The sequence below is a fragment of the Spea bombifrons genome, chromosome 5 (assembly GCF_027358695.1).
Source record: "Spea bombifrons isolate aSpeBom1 chromosome 5, aSpeBom1.2.pri, whole genome shotgun sequence".
Lineage (NCBI taxonomy): Eukaryota > Metazoa > Chordata > Amphibia > Anura > Pelobatidae > Spea > Spea bombifrons.
Window position 1 is genome coordinate 76,963,705 of NC_071091.1, and position 27,806 is coordinate 76,991,510.

Sequence of the window (27,806 nt, forward strand, 5' to 3'; positions counted from 1 at the left end):
TCTCCCCCCAACAGTCTCTCTGAGTATCAGGCTCCAGGGGTTTTTAATGTCCAGCACCTGTGCCTTATGCCGGCCCCATAGGAATCCCGGACCGGATCCTGTGGACTTCTTGCCTCCTGGAAAACCTGGCATGGAATTTCCACAAAATGGGGGAAATGGAGCATTGGCCCACCCTGCTCTCCAATTGCTCCACCCCAGGGACCCATATGTATAATCTGCATAGCAGCTGTACCCAGATGCCATGCCAATCAACTCCCTGGGGCTCACAGTCTCACAATAGATACAGCCATTAGCGGGCCAACATGTTAATAAAATACCATAAAAATACCATAACTATTTAGCTATGCTCACATGTCTAACACCGCATAGTGAACAAAAAAATCAATCTCCGAGTGCAAAAAAGTGTCTTTCATAAAAACATATGCCTTATAGCAATAGATAACATGCATCGACCAGTCTAAAAACCATACTGTCAGATTTCACCAATTTCCCTGATCATTACCTGAAAGTGGGTACATTGTTATAGAACCTCCTTGCTGCAGTATTAAGTGAAGGATTAGTGTATTACCAGCGACAACCAGTTATAGGCAATGCTGATTGTTGGTTTGCTGTCATGTTGCAGGACTGCCAGGATAATACAGCTGGTGACCACTGCCATCTATGTGCTCCTGGCTACTATGGGAAAGTAACTGGGTCAATTGCAGATTGCTCATTGTGTGCTTGTCCCAAGGGCAACAGCCAGAGGTAATTTTACATCTAAACACCTATTTTATGTTGAAATGTGTGTACAGTCTTCTCCCTTGTCTGCCATTACTCCACAAATCAGATATTTATGTTTTAATATTGCTTTTTTTAGAATCTTTTCTGATGGTGTCAGTTTCTAGTCCTCTTAGCATTAATGCTGGAATCAACATGATATGGTATCATAAACCGCAATTATATTGTTGAGAAATAACCATAAGAAGGCATCTTGAAGCGTCTGCAAATGAGCCAAAAATATATGCTTAACATCAATGTCCTACTTAGAAGCTTTTGTGAAAATGGGGTACTAAGTTGTACAGTGGAATACAGAGTTCAAGTGTCTGAATGACTACCTTTACGGTGGTATAGATCTGTCTGACCACTCCACCTCTGCATATAGATAGATGATGTCTGCGCATGACACCATATTCTGGCACTAAATATTCAGTTGCACGCGGAAGCATGACGGAGAAGTTCAGACCTCTTCCTTCTCCCAAAACAATGTGCTGTGTTGAGTAGATTGATCTCTTAAACCTCCTAGCTGGGGCTCAATAGGCCGTTTGAAGCTGGCATTCTTCTGAGGTCTCCTGTCCTTGGAAGCTGACTAGGGTAATATAGCTCTGATTACATGCTGTATTAGCAAATTAGAGAAATTAAGTATAAAAATATAAACATAGAGAAATAAAATCTGCTCTAATATGACAGTATGCAGTTCTGCGCTATAAATTGTGAGAAGAATTGTTAAACATTTTAAACTCCCTTTTACTGTTTATGTTCCTAGTTTTAGCCCCACATGCGTCCTAGAAGGTATTAATGATTTCCGTTGTGATGCCTGTCTACCTGGATATGAAGGGCGATACTGTGAAAGGTAAGGACCATATGTGCTATTGAAAAGAGAGTATTACAGTCAGTTTTTACTCTTTTTTTGGGGGGCGAACATTGAAAACAACAAAGAAGACATACTTTTCTGTGTTTTCCCAATAGCTTATGCCATCTTCAGCAAAAGACCCTGTCATCTTTTGGACCAAAACCCTATCAATTTTCCTAAAGCTTGAGGCGAGCACTAAACTCAGTGGCTCCTGTAAATGCTTTTATCACTGAAGCCTATGAAACAAGCCAGGTTGTCGGTGTTGGCCAAGCTGTTGGGCTTCACAGAAACACTAGAAAAGTTGGACCAGTTCAGTTATTTAAAAGACGCTAAAATAAGAACTTGACATTTTCTTTAACAATAGCTACTTATGATGCAAGGGAGTTATGGTGCAAACATAAAGTATTTAATAATGTATTCTGTATATGTTTTGTAACATGTAGGTGTTCTCTTGGCTACTACGGAAATCCAAATGAGCCTGATGGCTTCTGCCAGAAATGTGACTGCAACCCAAGCGGCTCATTGAATAATGAATGTGATCGGCTAACCGGCCAGTGCATTTGCAAAACAGGAGTAACTGGCCGTCTTTGTGATACTTGTGAATTAAGACACATTCTTTTGGAAGAAGAATGTATATGTAAGTAACACACATCAGTACACTCTATACTGTGCCGATAACCTAGCTATTTTGTTAGTGGAAGAAAGGGACCTTTGACATAGGTATATAGAGTTGGGTGGACGGGGAATGACGCTGTGATAAGAGCAACTTATAAGTCAAAAGAACCAGTTCACACACATAGTCGAAAAAGTTTAATAATGCAAGGAAAGTGATGGATCAGAGGCACGAACAAGTACATTTCGGTACAATGGCCAATCTAAGCCAAAAATTAGGCGGTCACCCTTGCCACTAGTGGTGCACCTAATAAATCGCACTTCATGTGACCCAAACATAATAAGATATGAAACCGTTGAATATGTTTTATTTCATATTATAATTAGATACGGGTAAAGAGTGTCCTCGTTATTTAATGCTGTTTAACGATTCCTTCACCAACTCTTACTAGATGCTTCGTGCTCATTGTGTGGGATAACGTTATTAATGTGAGACGTTCAGGGAAACTTACCCAAGCCTGTTTCAGTGGTGTCCTGCGTGTGATAATACATAGTGACGGGCCAAGCTGCTACATAGTAGTGCTGCCCTTTGATTGGAAGTAAAGGGTTTTTTAGAACCTGTTGAGTCTATTATTGTAGGATCCATGCAACACTTCTTAATAGATATATCTTAACACCACTTCTAATAAAATGATCTAATACTACTGGGGTATAAAGTACTCAAGCTGTTTCCTGCCTGTCCATGGCTTTGACCATTTATTTGTTCTTTTATTTCCAGCTTGTGATGATGATTGCACTGGAACCTTACTTGATGATTTGGATAGTTTGCACCAGGCCATCTTCTCTTTTAATATGACCGGTATTGGTAGACCACCTCATCAAACTCTATTCAACTTGGAAAATGTGACAAAGCACTTTAAGGTATCTTACTCAAAACGTATAACACATATTTCAACCAGATATGGCGGTATTTGATTAGGTATTTATCTATCTATCATCTATCTATCTATCTATCTATCGCTTGCTTTCATCATGTTTCATCCATCCATCTGTAATATAGACTTATAAGAAAGTTATACTTTACTGTAAGAGTGGCAGATAAGTGGAACAGCCTCCCAGAAGAAATGGTAGATATATGTAGAATGTGGGTCTAGTTTAATTTTAATCAACAACATTAGATTGCAAATGAAATATTATAACATAGGCAGCTTTGTGAATAAGAACGTGTTTTAATAAATATTAATTATGTTACTTTAAGTTTCCCTCCATCCCTCCGTACAAATAATGTAGTTGCTCTCTGTAGACCCGTCGTGGCTGATACTGTCCAGATCGGGGAAAACTGGATAAAATCTAATAAAGGGTCTTTATGATGTTCTTGAAACTGTTCAAATTGGATCTGTAGATGAAGTTGCTGCTCTCTCCGTAATGTAATCAGGTCCCGGCTTAGAGCATGATGTTCGCCAATTACCAGAGGCAATTATATGCAAATATAATTTTAATACATATTTAAATATGCCTTAAAAGCCAAAAACGATGGTTGATAGGAGATTAAGATACAACAAACATTGAGGTTCATGGAAAGGGCTCACAGGATTTATTGAAAGGTTACGAGCACATAGCTGAAACGCAACAGCTCTTAAAGTCTAAATCAACAGCAATCACTTTATTTGGAGGTCTGCCCGGAAAAAAAAAAATAATACAAAGTGTTGAAAGTCACACATTAAATAAACTGAAAGTAAATAGCATCTATCTATCTATAAAATACCCTGTTCTTTGGCCATTTATACATTTCTGCATGTTTTAGGCTTGTATCTCTAGATTGTAAATTTGTTTGATCAGTGCCTTCCTCACCTGTTGTCTCTGTAAGTCAATTTGTTATGTTATATACTACTTGTTATGTCCTGTCCACCCATTGTACAGCGCTACGGAATTTGATGGTGCTATATAAAACAATAAATAATAATAATCCATGTATGTTCAGGCTGGAGAAGTACAGATTTGATTTGTATTCCTGTCCAAGGTCCATGAGCATTTATTATGGCATCTCTGGAATCTCTTATATTTCTCAGTCAGGTTAATGTCATCATTACATTTTTTAAATGTATTTGACTAAAAACACATATTCATTTATTTCATATGTACATACGGTATATTCCATCTGTTAGGTATATTCCCAAGTAAAGTTTACATTATTTTTATCTAGGTTTATGCAAGTAAAATGTGTAGTTTTAAGTCACGTTTCTCAATATTCTCAATAACTAGACAAATTTGGATTGTTTTTCAGGAGTCTGTGCCAATAAGAGTCAGCCCAATAATATCCCTGGACAAGACAATGGAGCAGCTCAGTTCTTTGTCTAAAGACACCCTCCAACTTGAGCAGCACGTGAGTACACGCCATAATCTGCAGATTGATTTTCCTACAGTGCCTCTTTTATTAAGATCGCCATAATATGAAGTTTGCTTTGTTATACCTTGGACAGCTTTAATTCTATTTACGTCTATTTCTTAATGTAAAATCTAGTAAGGCAAATATTAAAAAGTAGACCTCATATGTGTCCAATAAGGTCAATACATATAGTGCTACAAAAACGCAATTGCCCCCAATTTCTATTTTTGCATATTTGTCACCATTTTTTTTTTTTTTTTTTTTGATCATCCAAATAATTTTAATATTAGGCAAAGATAACGTGCAGTTCTTAAATGATCTTTTCATTTGTAGAAGGAAAAAAAATCTGACCCTTGCCCCCTTAGATACTAAACCAATTAACCAAATATAATAGATAATTGGGTTTAATTTCACTAGACACACACAGACATAATTACAATAAATACCTTTTCAGGGCACTGTAGTATTTCTTTTTTTTTGCTTTATGAAATTCGTATATCTATCCTGCGAGATCAATTAAAATTAGGTTAATTATGTAAAATATTTTATTACATACAGGTGCTTTGGAGCGTTTAAGATTCAGTGATATTATTAAATGGTTCAAAATGATCTATACATTGCTCATTGTTCTACAACTTAAATGTAATTTGTTTTGCATTTTAAAAAATCTAAATCATACATGTTTACTTTTCCCTAAGATGGAGCAGGTGATAGGTGATGGAGAAGCACTGAACAATGCCACCATCAGAACTCTGAATAAGACTCAAGAGTTAATCGGCTTTATTGACAAAATGCAAACGACTATTCAAGGTACATTTATTGCCATTTAAATGGGGTTATCCCCAACAGTTGTTGAACTACAGATACCTATCCAGCAATTATCTGGTTGTCAAAGATAGAAGTTGTTTGGCGATATAAGGGCAGTTCTTCCTTTTTGCGCGTACTTTATTAACTTTAAATAGTTATTTAAATCAACGCAGACTTTCTTCTAGTACTGAGGTTGATAGCATACATGGACAACTATAGGACTTCTAGCACCCATGGTAAATTAAGTGCTACATGTATACTTTCTTTGTAAAAAAAAACATACTGTATATACCGGCGTATAAGACGACTTTTTAACCCCAGAAAATCTTCTTAAAAGTGGGGGGTCGTCTTATACGCCGGGTACTAACTTAGAAACCCCTAAGAAATGCAACCACCGGGTACTTACCAAGCCGGAGGTTCCCACGAAGCCACCAATCTCTAGGGGAGGGGCGAGTGAAGAAGCCGCCTCCCCTGGGCCGGTCTTCAGGGCCGCGCCGAGGTAGGTGCAAGATCGTGATCTCCCCAACTAGCCCTGATCAGCAGGGCTGGTTGGGGAGATCACGACCTCCCTCTAACTAGCCCGACATTAGGGAGCTCGAGGTCTGGCACTTCAGACCTCGGCTTCCCTGCTCTCTAATCACTACGTGTCGGCTATTGATGCCGAGCCTGGGGATGACGTCATGTCCCGGCGCTCGGCATCAATTGCCGGCGCGTAGTGATGAGGGAGCAGGGAAGCCGAGGTCTGAAGTGCCAGACCTCGCGCTCCCACAACTGGATGGAAGAAAGAAGACAGAAGATAAGGTAAGAGATGGGGAGAAAGGGGTGTGAGTGCAGTGTATGTATGTTGGTGTGATATGGTCAGTGTATTTGTAAGCTGGTGTGTGTATATATACACACACACACACACACACACACGTGTCCTGATGAAAGTCTAATAAACAGACTGAAACGTTGATTAGAAAACTGCTGTTTCTGGAGTGATTATTTAAAGAAGTCCCTGGAGTGCCGGTAACGATTTTTTTGATATTATAAGATTTGCTGTTGCAGCTACTTGGCACCGGGCTAAAAAAGTGGTGATTGGTGTGCAATTGTTGATTTTGGACTTTGTATATATATATATATATATATATATATATATATATTTATATATAATATATATACACACACACTGATGTATGTATGTATGTATATATATATATATATATATATATATATATACATACGTGTGTGTGTATATATACATATACATATACATGTGTGTAAAGGCAGGGGTGTGTGGTGAGGGCAGTGTATAAATGTGTATGTATGGACAGGCATATGTGTAGATATATATATACACACACATATATATATATTCACACACATATATATACACACACATATATATATATATATACACATATATATATATTATATATATGTGTGTGTGTGTGTGTGTGTGTAAGGGCAGTGCATGTATGTATATGTCAGCAAATCAACCAGCAAATCACCGGTAAGGTACATTGCTTGCCGTGATTGGCTGGTTGTTGTATGCTGGGTAGAGGGGTAGTCTTATACGGCGAGTATAGTCCAAACTCTATATTTGAACTGTAAAAGTTGGGGGTCGTCTTATACGCCCGGTCGTCTTATACGCCGGAATATACGGTATATATAGAGAGTGGCACCCCTACCAACTCAGCATACTAGACAGCTGCCTAATTTGACTATGTGGCCAGATCTGTCGTTTCTAGTGTTTGGGAGCTTTCTAAATGAGCTATTAACCTATCTTTCTTGCAGTATTGGTGGAAGTGGTCGAAAGCCTAAATGAGACGAGCATTGATACACAGCTCTCTGACAATTTGCAATTAAATTATGAGGATGATGTCTCCTTAATGCTCAGTTCTATGAGGTCGAAATATTTTAATGATCAAAGTCAAGATGCTACCAAAACCCTCAAGTAAGCGCTTTTATTTTCTTGTTTTTGCGAAATATATATATGTATGTGTGTATGTATATGTATGTGTGTATGTGTATATATATATATATATATATATATATATATTAGTATACATGTTAGTACGTATACATTTTATATTATTATTATACGTACATATATTTGTTTTGTTTATTAGATGTTCACAGGGAAAAAAGGAATTGCTAAATCAAATATATCTATATAAATTAAAACACACTTTTAAAATGAGTTGCCCTTTTCCTTATTTTTTTATACCGCCTGTCACAAGAACACAAGAAGTTAGACTAAAGGTGAATTCTGCAGAGAGTACCAGACCCGAACCAATAGCGGTATTTACTTTTATCTGAGTAGTTTTTTTCCTTTTATGATTTATCAGAGTATCAGAAGGCTATCTACACAGAGTTGAGAAAGAATATGAGAAGCCACACCAAGATTTAACAAAGTTAAAAAATAGTCTTGAAAATGCCCTCGCACAACGTAACAACAAACTACTGGCAGCGGAGGATTTGCTGTATGTGGCATCTGCAAACACCAACAACACCAACGATCTGCTGGTCATTATACAAAGAAATCTGGCTGATTTGAGGGTAAGTGAGTTTCAGAATTTATGTTTGTAATTACCTATTAATGTGGTAAAACAATTGATCAAGGTTAAAAAAATACTTTTACGTTTGAAACATCTTTGCATCCCGGGGGAACTCTGCATTAGTCCTAGGGGCTGCAAGTATGAAAGTTGACCCATGGATAACTAAAAAAAATCATAAGGAACAATCAAAATAATTTTAGCGGAATGTATTTTTATTTATTTTCCCTTACAGACAAAAAAACACGACCTTCAGGAAAATAAGAACCGTTCTGTGTTGTTGATTGAGGAAGGTCTTGGGCTGGTGGATGATGCAGTTTTGCTTGCAGAGGACACCATTAATGCTACATCTGTATGTATCCAGGTGTCACTGAATCAATTGGACCATAGAGAGTCATTTAATGTGGATTTAATGTTGTAATGTTGTCCATAGGTTTTGGAGACCCACCAAGAGGAGCTTCTTCTTTGGAATTCTAAACTGAGACACCATGTAGATCGTCTGGTAATGCAGATGGCCAAAAGAGACGCACTTGACATGGTCTATAAGGCAGAAGATTATGCAGCTGAACTACACAAACTTTCTGCTTCTCTAAATAGGTAAACATAGCAGTGTTAATACCAAAATGTAGTTATTAATTCATCCAGTTCAGTCATATTCATATAAGTCAGCATTGCCATCTACCTTGGTTTTGTCACGGTATTAAGTTAAATGGAAGTCAAATCTAAATTGCTACAAGCTGGGTAGTAGAAGAAGATGTGATTATTTTATTAAAACAAATGCATAAGCAGAACAACACATCTGCTATTTAAAGCTGTAAACCTTAGTTGTAGCATTTGATGATGTGATTTTTTTTAACTCATTTTGCTACAAAATCTTTTCAGCAAAAACATCATATTTTAAAGGGACAATATAATAATATATCTTTTTTTGTGTGTTCCCAGTTCTCTTTTAGATGTAAGGAATGCCTCTTTGAATGCCACCAGTGCGATCCACTCTCACACAGATATCAAAAATATGATTGAGCAATCAGAGGTTCTTGCAGAACAGTGTAACCACACAGTTACAGGAGTCCTGGCAATGGTAAGGTCTTCAAAGAGCGGCAGGTGCATAGGTCTAAAGAACATGGAATGGTAAAAAGATTACTGTTAGTGTTATCAATCCACAATGACATTTTAATAGACAATTGTATTAACACTCTTAATAGACTTGTATCCTAATGACATCCATATGCTAAAAAATATACAAAATTTAGGTTACGGTACACCTTCTATAGCCAACACTCTCCAGTACAGTATCAAAGATTAAGCACATTTTATTAGAACGTGGGTTTTTATTTTTCAGATTATTATATTAACTAGATTGATTAATGTTTATTGGAAATAATGTCACTAGTAATGTCCACTCACTGTTACTTAAGATCAGTAAGAATTGCTAGTTCATTTTTAGGTTGTATAATTTTCATCAGTTAACCCTATGAACTATATGATATGGCGCCTAAGGTTTTAGACCTAAAAAGTAAGCACTAATGTATAGTTTAGTTAACTGGCAAAAAAACCCAACTAATCCATAGTGTCTGATAAGTAGTGGCTTCCCTGGCCAGGTACCCCTGTAATAAATTAGCCCAGAAAATGTGTCTTACAATGACAGAAATCATACACGAAACCTAGAGAAGAACTATAGAATGCATCTGGTCACAAACAAAATTCTCCTTAAAGTAAAATAATAACTTAGATCTCCAGTGTTATGTGAAAGCATCAACATCCCATCACTTTCCAGACCTCTATTTGCTTAGTGTTAGAATATATTTTGTCCTTCACATCACAACAATGCAAAAAGCTTATTGGATCTCAGGTTTATGGACCCCCAAACATGTAGATAACTTTTTGAAAAAGGACCATATCCTAGAACTCATTTTGTTCTAAATGCAACATTTTATATTGGGACTGTTTCTGCTGTGCTTAGTTTTAAGTAGTTATCCAATGCCTACATCATAGTGTTGCCTATAACCAGTTTTTTTTAATTGTCCATTTGATTTGTCCTTATAGCGTTCATATTAAAATATGTATGGTGCCAACAAATGGCATCCTTGACCAAATATTAAGATATAATGCAGTTATTTTCTTTAATAGCACTTGATAAATGTGTAAATGACAGACAATATATACCACCTGACTTGAGCTTAATTCCCCAACCTACCTTACTGACCATGGTTAACATTTTATCACTGCAGGTATAGCACTGAAACTACAACTTTTACTCTAAGAACACAAACAAACACAAATCATTTTTGACTTATTACATCATTTAAAAAATCTGATAACGATATGTTTTCTTTTAAAAGGTTTCAGGGGCAAATGGATCTTTACAAGTTGCACCAAAAATTCTATGAAGTTCAGCACACAACTTCTGAATGAGGCCAAAAATTTAAGTCTTAGCACGGAAGGTAAGGGTCTGGGAACTTTGATAGTTTCGTACCATATTATACTATATTTTTGTCAGTACCATAGCTTTACATGACTTTAGGAGTATTAGCTACTTTTATAGACCCCAATGATAGACATTCTTATTTGATCCAATAAAAGAATGGTTATATGAGGACGCATGCCACACTCCTATACCTCTGCAGTGTCCAGCTTCGTGTGTCCAGCTGGCAGCCAGATCTACGACAGTAAAGGTAAGTGACCAGCGCCATCTGGCACTGGCCCACAAGGCATTTACCCGGTTTGCCAGTTGGCCAGTCCAGGCCTGCATACAAATAGATTACTGTTTATTTCAGTGATTCTGTGTCATTTTGGATGTTTTAAACAAAAAATGGAAGCTGAAAGGTTACGTGGCATCCGCACTGTAATCAAATGACACTTCAGTATGACAACGTGAAGTTACCATCATCAGACAGAGCAGAAACACCTACTGAGAAAAATAAAAATCCAATTTCTTATGCCCGACACTTGTTTGTCATTGACAGTTCTTCCTTTCAGATATTTAAATTGGTAATCTTCTCAAACTCTTTTGTTCGTTCCCATAGGTCTTGTGTCTGATTTGAACGATCTGAAAACAAAAGCAGATACAATACAAAAACGCACTCATGCATTTACACGTCAAATAAGTGAACAGCTTCTGGCTCTGAGAAATTTACCAAATGGTAAGTAGCATTAAGGCGTATTCATTTACTTCTAGCTGTACCTACAAATCGTACTTTCACTAATAAAAATGTGCATCTTTGATGGAAATGCAGACAAAAGAGTCTTTGTACAGGTGCACAATAGAAACACATAAATGATTTGCTTCGGTTTAATTCCTGACCATCTCAGCATAATCCTCTGTTCATTCCAAATGGGCATTAACAAAACAAAGCTGAATTTTATCCTAGTGTAAAAGGTATCTTCTTTACCTATAAAACAAAACTTTTTTTCAGTTTTTATAGCAAGAATCTATTAGTGTCTGCTTTTTGGTTGCCTATGTTCCTGGAAACAACATATACAGTATTAAATAATTATTTCTTGGGCATATTCATTAGAGTAGGTGGAACACTGCATTTAAAAGGGAGGTTCCGCAAGTTCTCAGACATTATATATATTTGAAAAGACTCTAAAAGAAGAAATGTATGGTTTTGTGATGACAACGTAATGAATACAGTAATGATGACATCACGCTTATGTCATTAATGAGACATTGCTATGCTTCAGAAACTGAAAATGTGATGAGACTGCCAAAAAAAAAAAGAAAGGTCTCCTAAGATTTATTTGCTAAACATATTGCTGGAACAGAAGCTTTAATTATTGATTCAGTTCAGACATACAATGCCTAGACTTCCTCCTGAGAGCGAGGCCTGCTTACCTGTTAATGGCTGTTCAGTGTGATTTTCTGACAAAATAAGTCATTAAATGCTGTGAATATGTTTCGATACACACTAAAAGGCTGTAACCGTGCTCCTAACAAAAATGTGTCCTTCTTTTGCCTTTTGAAATGTTGAGAAGCATAATTTCTGAAATAACCTCTGAGCTTCCAAGCCCATGCTTTTATTTCTTGCAAAACAATAACTGCGTATCCACATCCCCAACAGGGCAGGAGCCCAGGGGCGGGCTGGGCCGGGGGGCAATTGCCCCCCAGGCCGCCCGAAATCTAATCTAAACGGCCGCTGGGTGCTGATGCCGCCGGCCGGCGCTACTTTAATACTTTTTTTTTTTTAAATTTAATATGGCAAGCCGGATCGGCTATTAAATGAAAAAAAAAGTATTAAAGCAGCGCCGGCCGGCGGCATCAGCACCCAGCGGCCGTATGCAACGGCCGCCAAGTGATGGGAGCAGCGTGAGGGGTGAAAGCTCCGCCCCCTCGCACTCACCTTTCACCCCTCACGCTGCTCCCATCACTATGCGGCCATCAGATTGTTGGAAATCGAATTTAAATGGCCGCTGGGTGCTGATGCTGCCAGCCGGCGCTACTTTAATACTTTATTTATTTATTTTTAATATGGCAAGCCGATCCGGTGTATTAAATAAATAAAAAAAAAAAGGATTAAAGTAGCTCTGGCCGGTGGCATCAGCACCCAGCGGCTGTTTAGATCAGTTTTCCAGCAGTCTGATGGCCGCATAGTGATGGGAGCAGCGTGAGGGGTGAAAGGTGAGTGCGAGGGGGCGGAGCCACTTCACTTGACTTGCCCCCCAGGCCTTAGGCTGCCGGCCCTCCCCTGCAGGAGCCACATTAATGTCTGTGAGTAATTTAGTGTGGGGTTAGTATTAAAATCTAGTCTGCATTCATTCCTCATAAGAATAATCCTCATTGGGATTTTGTGTCCTAAATTGAGAACCACCCCTTAATTCAGGTTTCAATAACAGCCTCTTTATATGTACTTTTTCTTAGAAATGTTTTCCCTTTTCTCAATTTTTCAACTTCACTTTTCAAAGCGAAAAAGTTCATAATTTGCTTTATCTACCCTGGAACAGATACCAGTGAGAAACTACAAGATGCTAAAGAGCTTGCCTTGTCTGCCAATGTCAGTGCAGCTGGCACTTTAAACCATATCACGAACTTCAACCAAAAGGTGTTAACTGCGTCCTCTGCGCTGTCCAAAGTCAATGACACGCTGCGGAAAATCAACGAGCTTCTAGCGGACTCATCCAAGACGGGTATGTTTCCTGCATTAATGCACTCGCCGATACTTTTCTGCAAAAATATAGGGTGCACGGAATACTTTGGCATAGAATGTACAATCGTTGTGGAAGAGGTTTAATATGCTGTTCATTTTTTTTATCTGCTCTGTAAAGCCCGAGCAAGAGCCAAAGCAGAGCTTGGCCAGGCTTATTGAGTCATCTCAAACTCTGGAGACTAAACTGACCAAATATCTCTTATCTACTGTCAAATTCTAAATTTCCTGAAATAAGGGACCCCATTTTCAGCTTGACTACCAGCTCATGGTCTCCCCCCCCCCGAAGAGCTGTCACAACTGCTGTGAACCAGAAGCGTACACACCACAGTTCTTCAGCCTGATAGAGCCTTCAGCCTTCAGCCTCAAGAGGTTGAGCCCCAAAATAAGAAGACAGGGACTTTGGTGATCAAAATAGTGTGGAGGTGTATAATATATAATATATATAGGAAGAGTCATATGTAGCACTTGCTGGAGGTACAGAATACCTGTCTACTTAATGCCTCAGGTAGGTACTCAGGACAGGTACCACAGAATGCCAGGTCAGATAGTAGCCAGCGCTGGGTATGTTATAATAAACAAGTAGTCAGAAAAAGCCAAGGTTGGTACACAGCGCAGGTAGTCGGGATAGCTGGGTTTGGGACGCAGATAATGTCAGCAAGGTACAAAATCGCAAGCCAGAGAGTCAACAGAACTTTCTGGAGCAGATTCTCCTGATACGTGTAACAGGAACACAATAGGGTGCTTCTTAATAGCAGTTCCGGGTTTTTAAATCCATCGCAGGGATGCCTCTTGTTGCGCGGCACAGGTTGGCCCTCTAGTGCGCATCACAAATTTGCCTGCAGCCCGATGGGACTGCACTGCAGACGGCTGTCGGGTAGGCACTGGCAGAACTGGCTAGCTGCCGCTTGGTTTCCGGTAGTAGGACTTTTCTTCGTGACAAAGGCCATGCTAAGAACACACAACGCGCCCGAGTATTAGGTTCACCTATGTTAATGTTTTTATGTATACTGTATGTGCAAGCTCCTAAATATGTTGTGTTTCACCAGCGGTAACAGTGGAAAGCAGAATTAAAGAAGTGGAAACACAGGCCAACATTTTATTGGATAGACTGAAACCCTTGAAATTGCTTGAGGAAAACCTAAGCAGAAATCTATCTGAAATTAAAGAGCTTATTAGTCAGGCCCGTAAACAGGCCGCATCGGTAAGTGTGATAAAAGTGTTACGGAAAAAAGAGAGTTTCAACTATTACCTTTTACTGATGACTTCTTAGTCAGCCATAGATAGTATAAGGCTTATTTAGAATAATGATCTCAGTACCATAAAAACAACCCCTTTCGATGGTTAAAAGAGGCGCTATTTTTAATAGAATCAGTTACCATACAAGTGGAAGCGGATTTCCAAGAAAAACACATATCTAAAAACATATCATATTTTTTAAACCCAAACATTTCTTTGCAACAAAAATTGGATTTATAGATGAATTATTTCAATATTGGTTCTGGTCCACTTTCCATTTCACTGATTGAGGATACTGTTCCCTTGCGTACCATAGACAGCTCACTACAGATAACTGCCTTTTAGTTTATCTAAGAGAGACAGCAGTACCACTTTAAGGAGAGAGACCCTGACATAAAATAAGTTTGATAAGTAGCTGTGGTGTTGGCATGGCCTGTTAATAGTCTATATAATTTAGCTATAAAGCACTCTACAGCACATAGCACTGAACGAGCAATTGTTTTTCGATATTAATAATAAATTGTTTTCTATTTTTTCAGATTAAAGTGGCTGTTTCAGCCGACAGAGATTGTGTACGCTCTTACCACCCAGAGCTCTATTCTACACATTTCAGCACTCTAACTCTTAATGTTAAGACCGGCGAGCCGGACAACCTGCTTTTCTACCTGGGCAGCAGCACGAAAGTGAGTGACTTTAATGTTTCATGCATTTGTTGACAAAAAGCCATTTCAATGCCAGATGTATCATGCAGTAAAGAGAAATTTGAAGAACATTTACTAAGAAAAGATCGTGTCCCTCTACAGTCATTCGCTTAGAGGTTTAAAGTGCAAATTTGCCCTTGTGGAGAAACTTGCAATGTCTGGCCCTTCTTGCATTGGGATACTTCTAAGCTTCAGACTCCATTATGTGCCATAGATACTCAAATCAACGTTTCCAAGAAATGTTCGACTATCAATAACTTGGGGGCTAAAAGTTTCCTACGAGTTGTTCTCCCATTGAGTTGAGTCTTTATTCAGTTCTGTATGAGTTGTGCATTCACCTGGCGTTTACCTGGACACTGAACATGAAAGCGGCTACAAAAGTTTTGAAGTCATTTTGATCTACAGTATGCAACTAAAGTAATCGTATATATGAACATACAGAAGACAGATATTCCAGGGAATTATTACACAGTGAAAAGGATTTTATTATTAATAAAACTTCTAGTCATAATGTTAATGAAATTACAGCATTTGAAAAATGGGGCTTTATTAGCACATTGATCATTTATTTTGTTTTTTTGCAGGCTGACTTCATGGCGGTAGAAATGCTGAAAGGCAAGGTTTCCTTCCTTTGGGACCTGGGCGCAGGATCTGTAAGGCTCGAAGAACCTGATATCCAGATAAACAATAACAAGTGGCATAAAATACACGCAACAAGGTAAAGCTTATTTTGATGTGACCAGTAAAACATATGGCAATTGTACAGGATTTTAATGATTTGTTCTTTAGTGTGACGATTTCTACAAGAGTTCATTTACTGTACTTACTGACCACCAAAAAATATCTTCAAACTTGAACCCCACATTTTCCACTCTATACTTTGATGTAATTCCTTTGTGTTCTGGTACTTTATCTTTTATCAAAAAGTAATTTCGCTGAGACGTAAATTAATATAGTTGACCTTCTCTGATAAATAAATTCAGTACCAATTACTGAGATGTTCCTTCCAGGTTGAAAAAAACACTTTATAACATTTTATACAGGATCAGTGTATGTATGCGTTTAGTTAGATAGACACAAAGACAACAAAAACTAATTAGTTGAGAGAGTTGGTTATACAAATATGATATTGTAGTATCATTAGCTATAACATCCATGGTTCATCTTCACAGGTTTGGTAAATCAGGTTCATTGACTGTGGAAGAAATTGGCACTTCTCAGAAGCCCACAGCCAAAATGTCATCTTCACCTGGTACATCATCCATACTCCACATCGATAACTCAACATTGATGTTTGTTGGGGGAATAGGAGGACAATTACAGGTATATTTCCCAGATGAAATGCATTTTTTGAGCATGAACTTATTTGTTACCTATAATAATTGTAGACATGGTTAAACCTACAATATAGAAAAAAAAAATGATTAATCATATTATAGACTCAAGCTCCATAATTTGGTCTTCTTGCACCGTTGTTGCTGTATCATTGTGAAACAGAAGTGTTTATATATATATATATATATATATATATATATATATATACCGTATTGGCTCGAATATAGGCCGCACCGGCACCGGCACCGGAAGTTGCATACGCGTATTGCGTAGATGTCCCCCGCCGGCCCCGCAAGACACCCGGGAGTCTGCTCCGGTAAGTCGAGGAGGGGGGGGGCAGAGGAGGACAGTGGCAGCATATCTCGGGGGGGGGGGGGGACAGTGGTAGCGTATCTCGGGGGGGGGAGGACAGTGGTAGCATATCTCTGTGGGGGGGGGACAGTGGTAGCGTATCTCGGGGGGGGGGGGGACAGTGGTAGCATATCTCGGGGAGGGAGGACAGTGGTAGCGTATCTCGGGGGGGGAGGGAGGACAGTGGTAGCATATCTCGGGGGGGAGGACAGTGGTAGCGTATCTCGGGGGGGGGGAGGACAGTGGTAGCGTATCTCGGGGGGGGGGGCAGTGGTAGCGTATCTCGGGGGGGAGGAGGAGGACAGTGGTAGCATATCTCGGGGAGGGAGGACAGTGGTAGCGTATCTCGGGGGGGGAGGACAGTGGTAGCATATCTCGGGGAGGGGGGACAGAGTGGCAGCATTTTTTTTTTTTTTTGGTGCTTTTTTAAAGAAAAAAACTTTTTCTTTAAAAAAGCACCAGACTTTTAGGGTGCGGCCTATATACGGGGGCGGCCTATATCCGAGCCAATACGGTATATATATATATATATATATATATATATATATATATATATTTTTATATTTAGGAAAACCATCTTATAGGTGTACAGAAACCTGGAGCAACCCAAACCCTCCTCTGGTTCACACTCCTTCTCCCTTCCTCATGGATATTAAGCATATCAGTAGATATAGCTTGGCATGTAGACACTGGCTTAAGCCAAAATCAGTATCTTTGTGACATTGTAACCTAGGATGCATTCAAGATGTCTGAGCAGAGTCAAAAAGAAGTGTGCTAGAACATAGTCCAAAAACATGTTTGTTCAACAGGCATTTGACAGACCTTTGATGTCCTCTACCTAAAATATGTATGCATTATTCCATAGGTAGTATGTAGGGCTTGCCTGATGTTGTCACACTTAGATACAGACCTGTAGGCTGCCTAAAGACATCAGGAGAGGTTCTGCTTTCCGATATAGTTAGGAAAATATATTTTTAAAATAACATTAAAACGTGTATAAACAAATCCCATGGCTAATTATCAGTGTATTTTTCTTTCCTAGAAATCAACAGCAGTCAAGACCACAGATTTTAAAGGTTGCATGGGCGAGGCGTTCCTTAATGGGCACTCCATTGGTTTATGGAACTATGTTGAGAAAGAGGGCAAATGTGGTGGATGCTATGGAAGGTATTATTTAGCTTCCTAAAAGTATTAATGCTATTTCTATATTGTTGCCATGCTACCTTTTACTAATGTATGTTTTGTAAGCTCACTTATCTTCTTTAGAGAAGCTCTTCTGCCCCCCCCCTAATTAATAAAATAAAATATATTTGGTTTATTTAATATTTTGTCAACAAAATAAATATGTAAAATGCAAAAATTGACATCTAAACCTATAATGGGTATTCAGATAGAAGCCAGACATACTATTATTAAACCAAAAGTGGCTGCAGGAGGATATTCTGTTTCTTTTCATGTTCAGCCCATCATTACTGTTAGAGGCACAGTTTCACACCAAAATAGAAAACATTTAAATATATGGAAAATTATAAGAAAAGTGTTTTCTACCTGTTTTTACACGTCTGGAAATTTAAATGATGCTGGAATTCCTGCAGGAAGCAGAGAGCGTGATTTTATAGATTTTTTTTTTTTTTTTTTTTGGTTTTATCTTTTTATGGAAAATTGTACTCGCCTCTAACACAGATACCAGCTTTAATCACTAAAAATGGACACATTGATTCTATTTTTATTTTTTCCTACAGAGCATGGCTAAAACATATTTTATTACTTTCTCATAAAAAGTGGGTACGCTTTAGGAATGTGTTAAAATATGCAAATGTGTAAATTGTTTTAGTTTACAAGGAATATTTTTCCTAGCTATGTATTTTAATGCTAAGTCCTAAATAACTATTAGTAATCACTTCTTATTTATTTTCAAAGATTTTTTTTAAACACGTGCTGATTTTTCCCTTTGTGCAGTTCTTGGAGAAGCAATAACCAATTCCAATGTAGAATCACACATCTGCCATTAGCCATGACATATGTATATAACGGATAATCTTCCTAAAATGGGCGTCCAGCATGCGTTACAATGTAGAATTATGTAGATTTTCACATGCTACCCACAATTGAAAATCAGATACATGAAATCGGTTATTGAACTGTTCTATGAGTACATACTGCAAGGTAGCAGTACTCAGCCACAAGTAAAATGTATATATATATGTCCTGCAAATTAATGGGTGATGGGACACCCCTAAATATTACAAATGTCAATTATATGAATGTAGGATTCATCCCTTCGTAACACCACTGTTTGTGAGTGAGTAGTTATGACACGTTCATACCAGCAGGTGGCAATATTACAATTTATATTGACCAGCAAGAGCGTTATAAGGCGTAAAACTTCTGCAGGGATCTAAGTTCTTAGTGTATTCCAAATGTTAGTTATGTAGTTGTTTGCATTAATAAGTTCTACATAATGCCAGATAGTTACATAGTTACTCCTATAAAAGCATAAACCGTGGACACGCTCCATGCTTGTCATAGTCGTTTGCAATGAGTATAGCTATAGTAAGTCAACAGGTATACAGCTGGCCGGTGCCAGCTGTCGCCAGTCACTTACCTTAACTGCCACTTGCATGCCAGATCTGGCCTTTTAATGTGCAGCTGCACCATGAGACAGTGTAAGAGTGTAGCCTGCATCTGCATACATACGTCACTTATGGGCTGCTGGCCTTAAAGTGCCTGTGTCTGGCCCAATTCAACTCCCCGGTAGAGCCCTGCTAATAATTACACTTGATTTTATCATGGAGATGAGTAAATGTTGTTACCCCTTGTTAAATCATATACCGGTATTAAACTTGCCTAATTGTGATATATCCACCTGCAATGCTATTCTTAATCATATACTAGTTATCTCAATGGCACTTGTAGTGCCAGCATTTGTCCACCACGATATGGCTTGACTGAAATTTTCCCTTTTGTATTTGTAGCCCACGAGAAGAAGAAACTGCTTTCCATTTTGACGGCAGTGGATATTCTATTGTAGAGAAGACGCTTCGTTCCACTTCATCTCAGATAGTTATCCATTTCCGAACATTCGCTCCAAATGGCCTTCTTTTGTATCTTGCTTCCAATGGAACAGTAAGACCTTGCCCTTTAGTTATTTTCATTTCTTTCCAGCTATTGTTTTCTACGTTCTAAAAGTTAATCATTTAAAAATGAAAACACATGTTTTTTTGCTAATCCCTTGCTTTTTGGTGCTTGGCTTTTGGTCCAGCTGTTTACTTGTTGATGAACCCAAGCCTTAAAGCAATACCCAGATGATGTTTAGAATAAGTCAAGGTTCGCTTTTTTAAACTAATTTATTTAACTGGTAGACACATAGGTGAAATAAGTTTAACATCCTAGTGTTTAGCTGCTCAGTATGGTTCAACAAAGTTGATCAAACTTCGTTCTTGTTTTATCAGCGAGATTATTTATCTATGGAAATGGTGGACGGTAAACTGAGAGTATCTGTCGAATTGGGATCAGGACCTCTGATACTGATGACAGATGGACGCTATAATGATGGAGCATGGCATAAAGTAGCCTTCCAGCGCAACAGGAAGCAAGGTACGGCTGAAGCTCACACACACAAACCAGTCAAGTGTCTGTCGTGGCCATCCTTGACACTTTTTTAAAAGTTTTTGGGCCTCTAAGAACTTGTTGTAGATCATTTCAACTAGTGAAGTATTTGAAGTTTCGTTTTAAGACCGATGTGTTCTCTTGTGACAAAGGTATACTGGCTGTGATGGATTCCTACAACTCAACCCAGAGAGAAACCAAGCAAGGAGAAGCTCCAGGCGTTGCTTCAGACCTTAACCGGTCAGATAAGGATCCTATTTATATTGGTGGACTTCCCAGATCCAGGAGTGTTAGGTATTACGTCTAGTTATAATTTTCTTTGTAGATTTTTGGACGAACATAAACTGCATTAGTAAATAAAACATCTGTTTGAAAACAAGAAGAAATGATTTGATCCCAGGCTGATCTTCCAAAGGATGAATCTTGCAGTAAAGCTAAATTAAATGTTTTAATGATGGCTCCCCTTAGAAGAGATGTGTGTTTTATGGAACTCAACCACACAATTTTTATGAAAATTTTTACTTCAAGCCAACGAAGATTATTCAAACTTAGTATAAAGAAAGTATCCTTTATCTAAAACATTTTCAAACATGTTCATTATGTTTTTATCACATCAATTGCAAATCTTTCTTGATTTTAGAAAACAGCTTAGCAGCAGGTCCTATGTGGGCTGTATAAAGAACTTGGAGATTTCCCGCTCAAATTTTGACTTGCTAAGAAATGCCTATGGTGTAAGAAAAGGCTGTAAACTGGAGGTAAGAAACCTTCCTATCCAAATTGTATGAGGCAATGCCAATTATAATCAGTGAAATGTCTCAGAAGTCACCTCATATATTATTTACCGCAGCTCTCCTACAAACTCCTGCTTTTCTTCACTTACTAAATTCAATACAGTTTAGGTTATCATAGATGCATTAACTGAAGTTTATACATTTACCTTACCGCATCTACAATCAGGTACATTTAATCTGATTATCGGTTGCATATCTATCAACCAATAAGCATATTATTATTTATGTTATTATTCATTTGATAGCATCTGTGAGACTCCACAATTTTTAATCCACTGTAATCTGAGTGAATGATTTTGAATCCAACCACTAAAGTATTTTTGTGTCTTTTTCTCCTGCCGTAGCCAACTCGTAGCATTACCGTTTTAAAAGATGGCTACGTGGAAATGCAGCCAGTATCATTGGCAGCAGAATCAGAGCTAATGGTATCGTTCTCCACACTCAATGAATCTGGAATTATCGTGGCTGGATTTGGCAAGGGAGCGGAAAAACTCAGTCACAGGCAAGCTCTCTTGGTGAGTAATCAAATGATTATTATTATTATTATTATAATTTTATGAAACATATTTACACAAATAATTCAGATTTATGACGGTTTTATAAAATTACAGAGCTTGGTGATTGGTCCCTGTTGCAGGACAAAGAGAGCTCCAAAGAAGGGCAGATATTTTATTATAACAGCTAACCTGTAGTTTGCTTGAAAAGCAAGATGAGTCCTATAAATGTAAATGTACTTTTTATATCATGTGTATCAAAATGTTACTAGCACTAGACCGTATATAATGATGTATATAACCATTACATAAGTTATGGTGGGTAAAAGGTGATGGAAACCCCTAAGGGTTTAAGGGGTAGTAGAAGTATTATTAAACTCTCATCTACAGACACCAGACAAGCCAGGAGGCTTGTTTTTCCCTCAGAAATCTCATGGTGCTGCCACAACCACACGGGATTCTGGGTAGGCGCATGCAAAATAAGGTTAACAATTAGAGGCAAAGGTGATAATTGTTAACCTTATTTGCATGCACATTCTTCCGTGACAAGGGCCTCATGTGGTCCTTGAATGTATATAAATCAGTACTATCCATGTGCTTGTATCTCTTTGATGGGAATCTCAGCCCTCAGAACTAACATATAGATTTTAAAACCATATATTTTCATTTAGCCATTCTTTGCTATAATGCTGGTGAATGGACATATTGAATTCCATATCAACCCTGTGGATGGTGCCAGCACAAGAAAGGTCATCATCAAATCTCCTACTGGAACCTTTAGTGATGGACAAGAACACTCTATTATTGTCATCCGGAACAAGAGGTAATTGCAAAACATATAGGTTTATATTATAAACTCTAGAAAGTGTAGAAAGATGCATCAGGGAATGTTTCATATTCTTCATATATGACAAATGATACATTTTAAGGGAAAGATATAATAGAAACCTCTTAAAATTTTAGGAATTTAATAAAGTTCCATAAATAAAGTTAATTATTATAATTAATATGTTAATTATAATATGTTAAGATATTGTAATCTTTGCTAGAGAAAAATATACATTCTATGACTTCAGTTATCAAGTGGGTCAAGTGGGCAGAATTGACAATTTGGACATTATTTTTTTAGACTTGTGAATGTACAAGTGGATGAAGGAAAACCTTCCGAGGTGAAGATGAACGGACCATCTGTCGATTCCATCTCTATAAATGCTTCCAATTTTTATGTCGGTGGCGTCCCTGGTAAAATGGGTACAGCCCCCCTCAAAACAAGACAGTCTTTCTACGGATGTATACGCAATCTGGTTGTAAATATGGAGTAAGTTTCATCAAACTGTCTAATATGCATTAATCCAAAAAAAGCACAAAACTTTAGATAACTTATTTTTAAACTGATAACAGCAATAACAATGGCGGGAGTTCTGTTTTAATGCTTATGTTAACCAATATTTTTAATTAAATAAAATAACTCAACACTTATTTATACAAATATATTTTAGCTTATAAAATATTTAAACAACTTTTATTTTAGTTTATAAAATATTTAAATAATCTCAACTTTTATTTTTGTTTAGTTTATGTACTCTGTTTTATGTAAGTGTTAATTCTCTTTTTAAGGAAAAAATAAACTGCTAATAAACTGTACAAAATAATACATTTTCCCTTTTGCAATAAAGGCAGATGGATTTCACCAATGTCCTGAAATATGAGGGGGTTCATATGGATAGCTGCATGCTGTCAGAGAAGCCTAAATCCATTGCCCAGCTGGAAGTGGAAGTTCTGCCGACTGCAACGCCTGCTCAGCCTGTCACAGAGAGAAAATTAACTACCCCCATACAGAAATCATTTGTAACTAAGGTAAAACAGTCTATTCTAGAAATTCCCATTCAATAAGGTTTTCTAAAAACCATGAGTTCCGTGCAAATTAAGAATGAACAACTCCAGTAAATTTTGAATCAAACAGGGGCAGTGGTTTATCATTCGGGGGTGGCAAAAAGGGTCAGAAGCTAAGCCCAGAATTCCTAGGGGTCAGCTAGCTCTGCAACAACTGATCTATTAGTAGACGGTGTCCCATCGGAAAGAACAGTAGGGTTTGTGTTATACCATGGTGCTGATACGTAGGTTCCATAAAAAATGGCAGTCTAAGTTGTGGGGTAAAAATGTTTCCAGGGGTCCCTAGAAGGTCATGTGTGTCTACATCTTGTTACATGAGTATGCTGCTCCTCTAGGACCAATGCCGTAAAATCTATTTTAAGAAAATGTAGCTTTAATAAAACCGTTATTTTTCATACAGATATTAGGTCCTTTACCAGTTTATCCTCACCACTGGTTAGTTCACAACTCCTGTCCTTTAAAAAGCTAAGGCATTTTAAGTGTTTGAAAATGTAGTTAATATTATATTTATTTGTCAAATCAATATATCTATAAAAGTGACATTTTTGCCTGCAGCCATTGCAGTGTGCACTGGAGATGAAGCCGGACCATGTGCCAGATGCTCACCAGTTTGGCCTCACTCAGGGAAGCCACATTGTACTGCCTTTTGACCAATCAGCTGTCAGAAGAAAGTAAGTACATTGTAAAGCTGATTATAAATATATAATATTTAAGAACATATGTACTTTCCAAGACAAGTAAACATGTTATAATAACTTTCAAAGAGATGTCGACAAACCTTTATGGTGATATGCTCAGGTTACAGTTTCACGTCAACTGATGGATTTGTTATTTTGTCATGTTTTTTAATCAATTGATTTTGCTCTATTTGGTAGGGGTATCCGGCTTGTACAGTTCCTTTTGTTGAGAAACCACAACTACCATGATACTAAGCTAGGAATAAATGAGATTATTTTCTTTGACTAAGCACTCCAGCCCTATTTCCATGTTAAATGCATCTTGCATGGACTCCATATCATTTTACTGCATGCAGAACTGTGCAAACATTCTTTAGTTATTCAAGTTTTTATTTTTCATTTAACTCCTCCTCCAGCACCTTTACTGAGAGCAAGGTTCATACTGCAGTATGCTTCTTGCACATGTGCAGTAGAACTCCCATGCTTGTTAGTGACAATCAGACTGCTTCTGAGTATGATGATGTTTGCATTCTAATGCGTCCAGTTGTCAGTAGAGGCCTTAAATGAGATAGATATGTTAACTCCTATCACTAAAGGTTGTATGCCCTAATTTTCAGTAAAATACATTGGAGTCAATGCAAAATGAAATAATAAAACTATTTTGGAAACTAGACTTTTCATTTAAGGATGCTGCGTGAGCATCGTGGGAGATATAGTTCCTGCCGGTGACCTACATGTCACTACCTGATGTATAATACATCATAGTAATTACAAAATGTTCTAAAATCAAACTGATTACAATACACTTTTAAATCTGCTTTTATATTATTTAATATGTTTTGCTTATTAATGGAAATAATTGATAAAATTCCAAGTATATACTCCTTCATGGATTAGTGGAAAACTGGTAATTTATAGTCATTTCTGAAAAAGAAATATGAAATTAAATAAAATTCTTTTTCCCAGACTCTCTGTACAGATAACTCTCAGGACATATGCCACCAGTGGTCTTATTTACTATATGGCTCACCAGAACCAGATGGATTATGCTGCACTTCAACTTCATGAAGGGAAACTTTATTTCTTATTTGATATGGGAAAAGGACGGACTCAGGCTTTCCATACGGCTGTTATTAATGATGGAAAGTGGCACACAGTAAGTGACTGCTGCTTATATTTTCAGTTACTTAAGATGTGAACAATTATCATTATCAACCCCCAAAAATCTCAACTAGCTGGTATTTGAGTTATAACCATGCCTGGGAACTTATAGTAAAACTCTGTTTAAGTAAGTCTCTAGGTAAGGCTCTGCTTTCTCACGTGTGCATTCAATATGCAGGCCGGAGACCAGCGTTTGATCACATTTACTCCCTGGGAAATTACCAAGAGTTCCCAGGTTTGGTTATATCCTACAAAAGAAGAAAACCTCTGCCTCATCATTAGTTTATTTCACCTTTTTAATCTATTGCACAATGGCCAATCATTTCGTTATTAGAATCCGTCTCTATGCCTATCTTTCATCGACACCATACAGCAAAGATAATACTGAAAATCATCATTTCAACAAACAAAAATGAATTAGTGCTCGTCGATGCACTGGTGGTGATATTTGTAAGTGTACAGACTGAAGTGGCCCTTTAATGAAGTCACACAACACTGTTATAATACATTCATTAATATGAAATGCATATTAAGAAGCAAGAATATGAACGTATATTAGAGTATTTAGGAAATATAATTTTTTGCTCAATCTGGTATCCTGTCTTTATTATTATATGTCACAGCCATCTGTTTTTTTCAGGTAATAACAGAATATTATAAAAGAAAAGGTACGATTACTATTGATGGTCAGGAATCAGCATCAGTTAGTGCTCCAGGGGACAGCAATACTTTGGATGTGGAAGGGAAGCTTTATCTTGGTGGGCTTCCACTAGACTATACAGCGAAGAGCATTGGGAATGTAAGTAAACTGCTTGTATTGAAACAAAACTTTGGAGACAAAAATATATTATATATATTATATTGCACATGCTATCAGGCTATTGATGGCCAAGTACAGTTTGAGGACTGACTGTAGGTAGAAAAAGATGGACAGGCAGATAAGCCAAATTCCCTCAAATTCTATTTCTGTGCACTTGGTTGCTTGTTTTGTCTCGGAATGAAAACAGTTGTGGCCAAATGGCTGCTAACAAGAGGTGGCAATGTACTAATTAGCCGTCATTCTCTCTTTCATTTAGATCACACACAGTGTCCCAGCATGCATTGGCAAAGTTGCCATTAATAACAAACAACTGGATAAGGAGAGCGCTATCTCCATACACGCAGTAAATAAGTGCTACGCATCCGTCCAAGAGGGAACTTACTTTGATGGAACTGGATTTGCTGCCCTTGGTAAATATGACTTGAATAGCACTTACTGTGCATACTAAGCACCTTTTCACACTTAATAGGTTTGTATGTTCCTATCGGGTTTAATTATGGTTAAATCATGGTTTTAAGAAATAATAATTATTGTGAACACTTACTGTTTCTAGATCAAACTCTATAACTTTAATACTATAATAAAGCTGATATTAACATAATTTCCAATAAACCAAATTAGACTCCCAATTGGTGCTTTTACTACCAGTATGTTTTGATTGATATCCCTGCTTGAATGCAGGTGACTTAATTAGATATATGTTTAAATAATGACAGGTCAAGGTTTCCACAAGGACTGGTATTAGTCATTTGGTGAACACATCTGGTGTGTCACTACATAAAATCTGCACTATGGTCTATTAAAGAATTAACATATCAGGTATGGTCATCACATATGATGCATCCTTTCTCTTAGAAAATATCTGATTCTTTACAATGATCTGTTACAGTAAGCATTACAATAAATGTAGAGTTCTTTTGTTTTAAAAATTCAATAAAAGTATTGCTTGCTGAGGAACCTACAAGTATATAATTAATATACACGTTATAAATCTTTGGTTTGTAGTTAAAGAGGGGTACAAAGTCCGCTCAGACGTAAACGTGTCTCTCGAGTTCCGCACTACACAGATGAACGGTGTTCTTCTTGGAATTAGCAGCGCAAAAGTTGATGCCATTGGCCTGGAAATCATACATGGCAAGGTAAGCATCTTTTGGCTGTCCTTTGTGTATGCTTTTGACATCAGAAATGTAATTATAACTGTATAGTGACAGAATTCTAGGAATCAAATATGCATAAGAAAACACTGAGGTTATAAACCTTGAAATGTCCTATAATGTGTTTCATTTTAATTAAACGCTAAACAGTTTTTGTAAAACATAGACAAATGAGATGAGTTTGTTGATTCTCAAATGTTTCCTGCCAAGGACGTAGCACATCCTTGACATCTTCCAGCTCATTTCTACATTTTTTAATGCTTTGTAGGAAATACATTCTGCCTGTGATTTTGCTGATGGATGCAAGTGTGTAATGCACACAGATCCACCCTCCGAGAGGAGGATGTTTACCTCATCTTACAAATGGGTTTACTTTTTTCTCAGACCATTTCTTCCTTGCCCCTAAAAGGCATCATCCATGGTGTCTCCAATAGATCCATCTAGTGTGATACTTTAAGGGGGAACTGTCACATACTTTAGCATAAG

General features: G+C 37.6%; 1 protein-coding gene across 1 annotated transcript in view; it reads left to right on the forward strand.

Annotated features, from left to right (window-relative positions):
- LOC128497709 (laminin subunit alpha-1-like) overlaps positions 1-27,806 on the forward strand; it is a 46,836-nt gene that overhangs the window by 15,394 nt on the left and 3,636 nt on the right. Inside the window, 32 exon segments of the mRNA XM_053467870.1 lie at positions 623-744; positions 1,523-1,609; positions 2,053-2,246; positions 3,000-3,142; positions 4,506-4,604; positions 5,306-5,417; positions 7,191-7,350; positions 7,745-7,955; positions 8,187-8,303; positions 8,385-8,548; positions 8,894-9,055; positions 10,322-10,395; positions 10,978-11,094; positions 12,896-13,078; positions 14,145-14,299; positions 14,874-15,017; positions 15,620-15,753; positions 16,208-16,358; positions 17,764-17,888; positions 19,697-19,847; positions 20,174-20,318; positions 20,483-20,624; positions 20,971-21,085; positions 21,466-21,636; positions 22,287-22,438; positions 22,745-22,933; positions 23,292-23,472; positions 24,064-24,179; positions 25,152-25,341; positions 25,987-26,145; positions 26,423-26,576; positions 27,172-27,305. Coding sequence (XP_053323845.1) covers positions 623-744; positions 1,523-1,609; positions 2,053-2,246; positions 3,000-3,142; positions 4,506-4,604; positions 5,306-5,417; positions 7,191-7,350; positions 7,745-7,955; positions 8,187-8,303; positions 8,385-8,548; positions 8,894-9,055; positions 10,322-10,395; positions 10,978-11,094; positions 12,896-13,078; positions 14,145-14,299; positions 14,874-15,017; positions 15,620-15,753; positions 16,208-16,358; positions 17,764-17,888; positions 19,697-19,847; positions 20,174-20,318; positions 20,483-20,624; positions 20,971-21,085; positions 21,466-21,636; positions 22,287-22,438; positions 22,745-22,933; positions 23,292-23,472; positions 24,064-24,179; positions 25,152-25,341; positions 25,987-26,145; positions 26,423-26,576; positions 27,172-27,305 — 4,653 coding nt within the window.